At 50.3% G+C, this 11,233-nt stretch overlaps 1 protein-coding gene across 2 annotated transcripts in view; it reads left to right on the plus strand.

Moving 5' to 3' along the window:
* ZC3H3 (zinc finger CCCH-type containing 3) overlaps positions 1–11,233 on the plus strand; it is a 151,394-nt gene that overhangs the window by 5,615 nt on the left and 134,546 nt on the right. For both annotated transcript variants that reach the window (XM_030481027.1, XM_030481036.1), the window contains exon 3: positions 3,180–3,376. In XM_030481027.1, the coding sequence (XP_030336887.1) occupies positions 3,180–3,376 (197 nt within the window). The remainder of the gene's footprint in view (positions 1–3,179; positions 3,377–11,233) is intronic.

Below are 11,233 nucleotides of genomic sequence, written 5' to 3' on the forward strand. Positions count from 1 at the left end.
GAGGATTTCTGTCTGCTGGAGGGAATATTTGCCTTTGCCTTTCCAAAGGCTTTGTTTTGTCTGGAGCCATTCTGTTTTCCAGGCTTGGAAGCTCTCAGGTTTTAATTGCTTTAGCAGTTTGTGTCTGCTTTAACCTTTGAAACAGAGCTGGGATTTCTCCTCATCTCCCACTCCTGTTCTTTGCTGCAGCTCTTGGGAGGCTCCTCCCTGACCTGAATAACAGACTCGTGTTCAAAGGGAAGGAAATGGCTGTTTGATAACCACTGGTGTTGGGGGCTGGGGAGAGGAGGAGAAGTGGCTTGAATCATAGAGTTAGAATGGTTTGGGTTGGAAGGGACCTTAAAGCTCATCCAGTTCCAACCCCTGCCCTGGGCAGGGACACCTTCCACTAGAGCAGGTTGCTCCAAGCCCCTGTGTCCAACCTGGCCTTGAACACTGCCAGGGATGGGGCAGCCACAGCTTCTCTGGGCACCCTGTGCCAGCGCCTCAGCACCCTCACAGGGAAGAGCTTCTGCCTCAGAGCTCATCTCAATCTCCCCTCTGGCAGGTTAAAGCCATTCCCCTTGTCCTGTCCCTCCATCCCTTGTCCAAAGCCCCTCTCCAGGTTTCCTGGAGCCCCTTTAGGCACTGGAGCTGCTCTAAGGTCTCCCCTTCCCGCAGCAGAGGGGCAGGATCCCCTCCCTGAGCTGCTGCTCACGCTCTGGGGGTGCAGCCCAGCACACGGGGGGGTTCTGGGCTCAAGCACACACTGAAGCCGGGTCATGGAGAGCTTCTCCTCACCCAACACCCCAAGTCCTTCTCCTCAGGGCTGCTCCATCCAGCCTGTGTTTGTGCTGGTGAGTGCCCCAGCCCATAATCCATGACATTAATGCTGTTATCATGTATGGTCTGTCCCCATAAACCATTGCACAGACCTTGGGGTGAAGTGGGGGTAGAAAATGAGTTGTGTGTGCTGAACCAAGTGTTATCCATGATGTTCTGCTGGTCCTTTCCTCCCTTTGGGTGCCATCCTTTTGTGCTGTCCATTGTAACCTAAAGCATTCTCCCTGCAGGCTCTTGCTCTTCCTACTTGTCACTGACAAGTGGCATCTGTGGCTGTTGTAGCCACCTTTAGGAGATAACACTGTGCCAGAGCAGCAGATAACTCCTGGGCTTTTGTGGAGCAAGTTCTCCCGCCTGGCTGTGTGTGATAGTGACAGAGTACAATGAGGAAGTGATAAATGAAGCCTGGAGGAAGGAAAAGGTGTGAGATATCTGCAAAAGGGGTTTGCATCAGGCTGGGAGTCAAAGGGAAACAGATAAGAGATTGAGACCAAACTGTGTCTGAACTGGGAGGGCTTCATTACCTTGTGCTTTTGGTGGGAATGCTGAGTTTGTGCTGCTTTTCCCAGCAGGGCTGGATGTAATTCCAGCCTGTGCTGCAAGGAAGGGAAAAGGAGGTGATCCTGCCCCTCTGCTCTGCTCTGGTGAGGCCCCACTTGCAGCACTGTGTGCAGGGCTGGGGTCCTCAGCACCAGAAGGACATGGAGCTGTTGGAGCAAGTGCAGAGGAGGCCACGAGGATGAGCAGGGGCTGGAGCAGCTCCCGTATGGAGCCAGGCTGAGAACAGTGGGGCTGTTGAGCCTGGAGAAGAGAAGCTGCGTGGAGACCTCAGAGCAGCTTCCAGGGTCTGAAGGGGGCTACAAGGCTGCTGGAGAGGGACCTTCATCAGGGACTGGAGTGATAGGACAAGGGGTGATGGGTTCAAACTGGAACAGGGGAGGTTTAGATTAGATATAAGGAATAAGTTGTTCCCTGTGAGGGTGCTGAGGCGCTGGCACAGGGTGCCCAGAGAAGCTGTGGCTGCCCCATCCCTGGCAGTGTTCAAGGCCAGGTTGGACACAGGGGCTTGGAGCAACCGGCTCTAGTGGAAGGTGTCCCTGCCCGTGGCAGGGGGTTGGAACTGGATGAGCTTCAGGTCCTTTCCAGCCCAAACCACTTCATGATAAACAGGATGGGGTGAGGGTTGATGGCACAGCTGCATGACCTCTACTCTCCCACTGAACTCGCAGGTACCCTCAGTGTAGTGGACACATTGTTTGGCTCTTTTCTCACTGCTGTAAAACCAGTCCTGAGCTCTTGAAAACTGAGGACTGTGGCCTAAATGATGATTCTGAGTGAAGCAATGAGCTGGTAACATGGCACTGATTGAGGATCTTGTGCCTTGATTCCTGTTTCTATTTCCCAGATCCTCTGCTTGGTGCTTCACTGTAAGTTTCCATCCTCGCCTTGTCCTCATGGTTTGCATCCTGGTTTGGCTGTGGGTGAATCACGCTGGCACTCAGGGGGATGAGACCCCTCGTCATCTTGCTAAAGGCCAGCAGGGCCAGGGCAGTGACTGTCCCCTTGTGCTGGGCACTGGGGAGGCTGCACCTCAAATCCTGGGTTCAGTTCTGGGCCCCTCACTGCAAGAGAGACATTGAGGTGCTGGAGCGGGGCCAGAGAAGGGAATGGAGCTGGTGCAGGGCCTGGAGCACAAGTGTGATGGGGAACGGCTGAGGGACCTGGGGGGGTTTAGTCTGGAGAAGAGAAGGCTCAGGGGGGACCTTCTCGCTCTCTGCAACTGCCTGACAGGAGGCTGGAGCCAGGAGGGGGCTGGTCTCTGCTCCCAAGGAACAAGGGATGGGACAAGAGGAAACGGCCTCAAGCTGCACCAGGGGAGGTTTAGATGGAGCTGAGGAACAATTCCTTCCCCAGAGGGTGCTCAGGCATTGGAACAGGCTGCCCAGGGCAGGGCTGGAGTCACCGGCCCTGCAAGTGTTCACACACCGTGTAGTTGAGACCCTCAGTGCCATGGGTCAGTGGTGGCCTTGGCAGTGCTGGGAATGGTTGGACTTGATGAGCTTAAGGGTCTTTTCCAATCAAAACCATTCCATGATTCTCTCCTCTGTCTTGCATCTGTTGAGCAGGAAGCAGAAGGGAGTCGAGTTGTGCTGTCAGATGCCTCATTCTCCATCTGTGCTCTGCCAGAAACTCCTCACATTTGCCTTTTTTACTTGGAATTCTCTGTTGAGTGTTTCTTATCATCCTTAGTTTGGGAGCAGGGAGGAGCTCAGTGACACAACTGCTCTTCTCAGCTCTGAGGAGGGGCTTTTGTCACCTCTTTCCCCTCTTCTAACTCTGTGGTGTTCCTTTTACAGCTTCCCAACAGATAAGAAGAGCAGCTCCTCACCCACCACACCTCTGAAGAGCTACTTCCACCTCAGGAAGAAGAACTCCCTGAGGGGCAAACCTTCTGTGACATCAAAGCGCTCCTCACCCCGGGGCCTGGTGCACATCACCAAGCACAGGCTCTGCAGGCTGCCAGCCACCAGGATGCAGGTCTCCACCAAGGAAGGTAGGACCAGCCATGCCAAGGGGTGATGGTATTTGCTGTGTGTGTTGGTGAAGCAATTCCAAGGGATGCTCTTGGGTTTGGGAATGAGTTACGGAGTCCTCCAGGAGGTGTATCTGCTGTTGGTGGTCCTGGAGCAAACGTTGAGGTGAAGTTTGGCTGGTGTAAGGCTTCTGCCTTACCCCAAAGGTCTGTTGTACTTTGGTATCTCCAGACAAGGCCGTTTGAAAGCTGCTGCTTGGTTTCATTGTGGTTCTGCTGGACTTGAAGGCATCAAATAGAGAGGTGCTCAAGGAAGGAAGAGGGTGGCAGGGGCAGGAATACATCTGTAAGAGTAATCTCTCCATTGCATGGGGCAAAAGCTTGTCCATGCCATGAGGTGCTCCTCTAGGAGCTGTAGACCTACCTACTGCACCCATATCCCAGTGCCATGGCTGCAGGCCTGTGCATTTTGTATGTGATTTGCCTAAAATAGCAATAATTAGAGGAAAACCATATCCATTGGGTTTTGGTTTGTGTCTGTGTCCTGCTGCCTTGGCTTGGCAACGGTCAGAGCTGAAATCAGGGGCTCAAAGAGCTGCACCTACGTGTGTGTGACACGGTTCTGGGGTGTTCCTGGTTCTGCTCTTCAGTGGTGACATTGTCCCAGACCATTTGTGTGCAGACAAAGAGCTGTTGCTGTGTTTGGATGGATGGAAAGGCAAGAATGGGGCAGAAGAATCAGGAAAGGGAAGAGCTTTCTATGGGAGGAGAAGGAAAACAGTTTTCATGTGTGTGTTTAAAGAGGGTTTGGAGGGGTGAAGAGATGCTGGGAGGAGAATTTTGGATCTGGATTTAGGAGGCAGGGAGGGGAAGGAGATTAAGATGCACGTTTGTGCGGTTGAGTTGATGGTCATTGAAACAGTTGTTTGGCTTTGGGGCTGCATCTTCCTCTGTTTGAGGATGTCAGCAAACCCTTTGGTGCCTGGAGGAGCAACAAGGGGCAACAAGGCTTTTCCTCCTTAGGTGATGGTGATGTGTGGGGTGGAGGATGCAGCTCTTTAGCATCCCAAGAACTTCCCACTCCTTAGAGTGGGTGAATTTAGGACTCAAACCTCACAAACTGCTTGGTGGGACCTTTCTGTAGTGCGGCATGTCCAGTACAAAGCATTGAATGAATCTTTATGCTGTAAAGCTCCTTTCTAAAGAGCTTGGTGCTTGCTGAGAGCCTGATATGAGGAGCTCTGCTGTGGGCTCTGGAGATACAAAGTGCTTTGGGCTTGCAACAGCATTTCCTGTATGAGGAAACGGAGTTTTCCTGCTGCTTACAGGAATATAAGATGTTTGGATGATCCAGGAACACACCTGAGGTTAAACCTGATCCTGGTTCTCCATGGAGCTCCGTGTTTACACCTGGATTTGTGCTACTGTGTGTAGCTTGTTCAGCTGCGCGTGTCACTGAGGAGGTCCCAGCACCCAAGCTGCTCCCTTGGGAAGGCTCCAGCACCCAGAGGAGCTCCCTTCACTTGGCAAACATCTCTGCTTTGTAGAAGCTCTCAGTCAAACTGAGCCCAAGCAAATGAAGCTTCATATAGGTTGAGAATGTACAAAAGGGATCCAAATCCTCTGCTCCCCAGGAGCCTCCCATTGCAGCTGCCAAAAGTCTGTGCTTTTTGGGGATATATTCCAAATCCTCATTCCTTCATTGAAGGAAATGTTCCCATACTGAAAAGATGCTCGGTTTTAAGCAACATAGGGCTGCAAATGTGTAGATAGAGCAGAAATCGAGCTGTGCTCCTGGCTTTGCTCAAAGTAAAGGTGGCAAATAGGGAAGTTTAGGGAAAAGCTGGAAGATAGGTTTGGAAGTGACTCTTTTTCTTTGCAAACTGCTATACCTGCTGTACAAACGTGTCTGGGTTTGGTTCTTAAAAGGACTAAAAGCAAAAGGAAATGTCATCTCTGCCTTTTCCTGTGCCTGTATGTGTGTGTGCACGTGTGAGCCTGCTCCTCACTTCCTAAATCCACAGATCCTTCTTTTCCCTGTGCCTCGTTGTGTGGGAGAATGGATCCCGATGCCTTAGATGGTGACTTGAAAATGCTGCCCCTCTCCAGGTTTCCTGTACCCATTTAGGCACTGGGAGCCAGGCTTGTGATTCCATGGATGGATGTGGTCATGCTGGAGCCTGGATCCGCTGGGTCTTCATGGCAATGTGCTGAGTGAGCATCCAGCAGTGCTGCATTCCCGAGATCCCACGTTGGGATGCCAACAGCACGTGTGTCAGGGCTGAGCATGGGAGGAACGTGCCTTGCTTCAGGCACTGAGTGTTGTTGCAACAAGGGAGGTCAGCCCCTTCCTTCCCAGCTTTGCTGTTTTCCTGTTTGTCCTGTTCAACAGGCTTTTGGGAGCACATACTGAATTCCTGCCTTTCCCAAGCGTGGCACACAAAGGCCTGTCTATCTCCTGCCTCTCCAATTCCCTGTTTGGATCCAACCAGATCCATTTGATGTCCTGCAGTGGGGCAGCTCTTCCAACTGCTGAGACTCCCTTTCAGAGTGGTGTTTCCTGATGCTCCGTGTTCAGAAGCATTTCCCTCTGGGGCAATCCCGGTGGCTTCAGTTAAGGATCAGTGATCCTTAGAGGGATAATGGGAAGTGGCAGAGTGGTAGCAGCTCTCTTGGGATCATTCGTGCTGCTCCCATGAGTGTTATACTCGAAACTATTACCAGCTCAACACCAAAATACTCCTTTGATCAAGGTGAACCTTTAGTAACCACTCAGCAATTGGGATATGTCCTAAATGGAAGTTGCTCTGATGGGATCAGAGAGCAGGGAAGCATTTCTAATGCAGTCAGTGCTCTGTTCATCCAGGTATTTTAAGGCAGGGCTTGTGCTGGGCTGGAATGTGCACAGGAGGAGCTCAAGTGCTTGAGCAGAGCAAAGAGGAATAGGAAATGTTCTGTTGCTCACTGGAGCCAAAGGAATGTTGATGAAACAGCCTTTAGATGTTGGACTTGTTGACCACATCATACTTAATATTAATGTGCCATTAATATTAAAGAGTTCTTTTTACTTCTTTCTTCCCATTTAACTTCTTAGGCTCTTTTTGGGAGGGAAGGAGAACTTGGAGGTAATTGTTTTGCTGGGAAGAGTTGTGATTCCACTCAGGTAACACGTCCCTGCTTTGGGCATGGTCATGAACCTGGTGAAGCCACTGACCTTCCCCTTCTTTGACTTGATTTCTGCACAGGATGTGCTTCAACCAGCACCTGCAGGATGAAGCTTCACACATACATGTATCTATAGAAGTGGCAGATGAGGTTGTGTCATCTGTAGGCAAAACAGCTTGGTCTGAATCAGGGATCTGCTACAAGAGGGATAAAAGGCAGTGGTTGCTTCTCTCCTTATCCAGGGAAGGATATTTAAGGCCAGGTTGGATGGGGTTTGGAGCAACCTGCTCTAGTGGAAGGTGTCCCTGCCCGTGGCAGGGGTTGGAACTGGAGGAGCTTTAAGGTCCCTTCAACCCAAACCATTCCCTGAAAAGCTGATCCAACAAGGATCATCAGGCTGCTGAATATGGTCCTCAGGCCACTGGTGCCACTGGGTTGCTTAGAGATAATCCACCCTGTTTGAATACAACCTGAAGTTAACTTTGTGATTTCATAGGATCAGGGAATGGTTTGGGTTGAAGGGACCTTAAAGCTCCTCCAGTTCCAACCCCCTGCCACGGGCAGGGACACCTTCCACTAGAGCAGGTTGCTCCAAGCCCCTGTGTCCAACCTGGCCTTGAACACTGCCAGGGATGGGGCAGCCACAGCTTCTCTGGGCACCCTGTGCCAGCGCCTCAGCACCCTCACAGGGAAGAGCTTCTGCCTCAGAGCTCATCTCAGTCTCCCCTCTGGCAGGTTAAAGCCATTCCCCTTGTCCTCTCTCTCCACCCCTTGTCCAAAGCCCCTCTCCAGCTTTCCTGTATCCCCTTTTTTCCTATTTCTTTCTTCAAACATATATTTATATGTATATTTTCCAATAATTTCCCATAATCAGAAGTTCTTTTCCAGCCTGAACTTTTAATTCCCCTGTTTCTGTGTAGGAGTCCCATTGGGGATGTTGCTGGTCTCTGCTCTCTTACTGGAAAGCCTTGAGCTGCAATCCCCCTTTCTGGATGCAAGAAGCAGGGAGGGACCAGCCCATAATTAAGATGTGGGTGGAATTTCCCTGGATGCAATTCCCCAACCACTTTCTTTTGGCATCTGAACCAAAGGATTTGATTTGGAGAATAAATACTGGGCTCTTCCTCTGTTATTTGCCAAGGAACTTTCCTGCCAATGAGGATATATTGGAATTCTGTTGTCTCCATGGCAAATGTCTCTGCTGAATTGGCTTTCTGGGGCTTATTTGGTGGAGGGAATGGTCCATGTAATCCCATCTTGGTACCTATGTTGGGATGACACCAGTTCCTGTCGTGCTCTTTGGCCTTGTGCTGTCCCATTCGCTTGGGCAGCCTTTATCTGCTTCCTCCAAACTGGAGATGGGATTATTCCCAAACTATGGCCAGGATATGACCTTTTTATCACCAGTTTTAAGGGAAAATATCAACTTTGAAGGATGGTTTGACTGATCCAGCGGGATGTGCCCATTCCTCTTGTACACCAGCTCCTGTACCAGCAGTGCGGCTGCAAGGATCCCTCTCTTTTCCAACAGCTTTTTACTCCCACCTCTAACTGATGCCTGTTTGACATCCTGCAGGATGAGGCCCTTTCTCAACTCTTGTTTTTAATGGAAGACACTTGAGGACTTACAGTTATGAACCTTTCCTCACCCTTCCTAAAAATCAATGCCATTGCCCTCCTATGGCTGCCGCAGCTCTTGTGCATCGCCGCTGTGCTGAAAGTGTTCATCCAGTGGGAATTCAGCATGACAACACTGTCACTTCTTATTCCCAGGGCTTTTTCTCTAGGAAAACCTCGAAGTAAGTGCTTAAATGAAGATGATTCTGTCTTAATTTCCTTTAATGGCAAAGCTGTGGCAGCTTTATGGATGGGGAGCTGCATTATGCCTGTTCGCTGCGTGTCCGGCTCTGGAGCGGCGGCTCTCTGCTTCCCTCCAAGCAGGAATATTGGGGATTTTGGGGAGTCTCTGGTGCATCCCTTCCTTCCCCGCAGCCCTGCAGAGGGCACTCGTGCCCCTCACATCTCCCCAGTCCACCTTTTGCTGGTTATTGATGGCCTAATTTCGTCTTTATGTGAAAGAAAGCAGATATCAAGTAATTTGCAGCAATAACCTGCTAATGCTGGGCCAGTATCAAAACTCCCATGTTCATTTCAAGTGGCAGATAAAACACTAATATATAATTATCCTTGCAAATTGGATTGTTTTAAATAACCAAAAGCCTATGGCCAGGAGAAAACTATCCCATTTCCCTTGAGTTACTATTGCAGTGTAATTGCTGCGTTCAATCAATTTCCTTGGCATTCCAAATTCCATCACAATCAACATTAAGCTTTATTCATTGTGATGCTTAAGAGCTGGGCCATTTCTCTCCTCTTTGCCTTAACTGGCAAAATTAATCAGGGAGAAGATTTGAAACATTTCCCCGTGCAGAAGAGGTCAGTTCTGCCACTCTATGCTCAGCAGATAAGGGGGCTAATAAAAAGAAAATTGAATTACTAATGATCACCAAGACCAGAGTATATAAAACGTGGCAATCGCCTGGTTCAAGCAAAAAGAGAATCAATTTCCCTCGGACAAGGTGTGCTCATTCTTTTAGTTGGTGGTGGTGGGGGTTTCAGATTATCAGCAATTGAATTTGCAAGAGCAGAAAACAGGAGGAAACAGGAAAAGAAGGAGCCTGAAGGTGTAAAGGGCTGCAGGATAGATGCTGGACACGATTGCTTTGGCCCAAGAGATAATGGCTTTAATTGAATTCCAAAGTGCATTGTTCAGCAGCAGGGTGGGCTCCACAACCCTCCTCGCCCGGGGGGATTACAGGATATTACAGAGATACCAGCAAGAAGCTCCTCCATGGCTTTTCCCCTCTGGAATATCCCCCTTCCAGGCAGGACTCCTCAGCCGTGGGGCCGGGATTGCTTAGGCACAAGCAGGGTGGAAGCAGGAGGAGGAGGAAGCAAGAGGCAGATTCCTCCAGGGACCTTTCCTTGTTGTGTCTTGGTTTCTTAAAGAATTTGGGGTTTGGGTCAGTGTGGGAGCATCACTAAACGTGGGATGCAGGAACTGCTCCTGTTGTCTTCTGCTTCACATGAACTTCTTTCCCTGTGTCCCAAGTGAAGCTCCTGAGTTAAAAGCTTTGTTACCTCTTCCTGCTTGTAGTGATGGTTGGATTTGAGGATCATAAGATCATAGAATTGGGTTGGAAAGGACTTTAAGATCATCCAGCTCCAACCCCCTGCCCCGGGCAGGGACACCTTCCACTAGAGCAGGTTGCTCCAAGCCCCTGTGTCCAACCTGGCCTTGAACACTGCCAGGGATGGGGCAGCCACAGCTTCTCTGGGCACCCTGTGCCAGCGCCTCAGCACCCTCACAGGGAAGAGCTTCTTCCTTCTACCCAACTTAAATCTCTCCTGTTTCAGTTTGAACCCATCCACAGTTAAGAGGCTGATTTTACGTTGCCCCCCCTTCACACTGTTCCCTTCTCTTTGCCTTTCTCATGCTCCAGATTTGAGCTAAGACAGAGATTCCTGTTACCAGCTTCCTGCTTGTCCTTCACTAACACTGAAACTGGCTTCTGTGAATGTGCTGAATAGAAGGAAATCCTGTTTAGATTTGCTTCTTTCCAGAGAGAAATCCCATCAGGATTCCTACGACCCACTTCACCCTACGGAAGACTTCCTACACCTCTTGAATATCAGTCACAGCAACGGTCACCTAAAAAAATGCCCTAAACTCTTTACTTCTCTTTCTGCTTGCCCAACACAAGGAGTTGGGATGGACAGGGGGAGCTTGCTTGGCCAAATCCTGGCACCAGAAGTGGAAGGAGCTGGTTTGCATTACTCGTGCCCAGGCGAGTGCAGAAAGTAAACGGGGTGTAAAGGCTGAGGAGTCAGTTATGGCTGGCATGTGAATGCTCAGCTGCTGTTAATTTTATTGACACTGGCTGGTTGGAGCCCGCTGGCAGCTTTGGGACTGGATTTTATTCCCTCTCCTATTTTGTTTTTCCTTCTAAAGTGAAGGCTGAGAAGTATTTCTAACGGGAAGATTCCTATTGGGACGCTTCTCGGTTCCTTTTTGGTTTAGAGTGTATTCTGTGCTTTAGATTTATGTCTTTGCTAAGTGAACAGCACAAGGTGTTGCTGCTGTTTGTGAGGTGACATCTCGGATCACTTTACGTCTGAGTTAAGCTGGTGCAGTGGCTCTGTTACAGCTTATTAGAAGGAGCTGGAGGTGGTGATGGCTGCCCTCGGAGGACACCCTTGTGTCATGCACAGCTCAGGCCCCCTTGGAGCTGGTCGTGTCTCTTCTCTGCTCCATCATTAGTCTTTCTGAGCAGGTCCTTCCTGATTTATTGAATCATGGAATGGTTTGGGTTGGAAAGGAGCTTAAGATCATCCAGTTCCAACCCCCTGCCATGGGCAGGGACACCTTCCACTAGAGCAGGTTGCTCCAAGCCCCTGTGTCCAACCTGGCCTTGAACACTGCCAGGGATGGGGCAGCCACAGCTTCTCTGGGCACCCTGTGCCAGTGCCTCAGCACCCTCACAGGGAACAACTTCTGCCTTAGATCCAACCTGAACTTCCCCTCTTTCAGTTTGAACCCATCACCCCTTGTCCTATCACTCCAGCCCCTGATGAAGGTCCCTCTCCAGCATCCTTGTAGCCCCCTTCAGACCCTGGAAGCTGCTCTGAGGTCTCCACGCAGCTTCTCTTCTC

Source organism: Strigops habroptila, chromosome 1 (assembly GCF_004027225.2).
Source record: "Strigops habroptila isolate Jane chromosome 1, bStrHab1.2.pri, whole genome shotgun sequence".
NCBI classification, from domain to species: Eukaryota; Metazoa; Chordata; class Aves; order Psittaciformes; family Psittacidae; genus Strigops; species Strigops habroptila.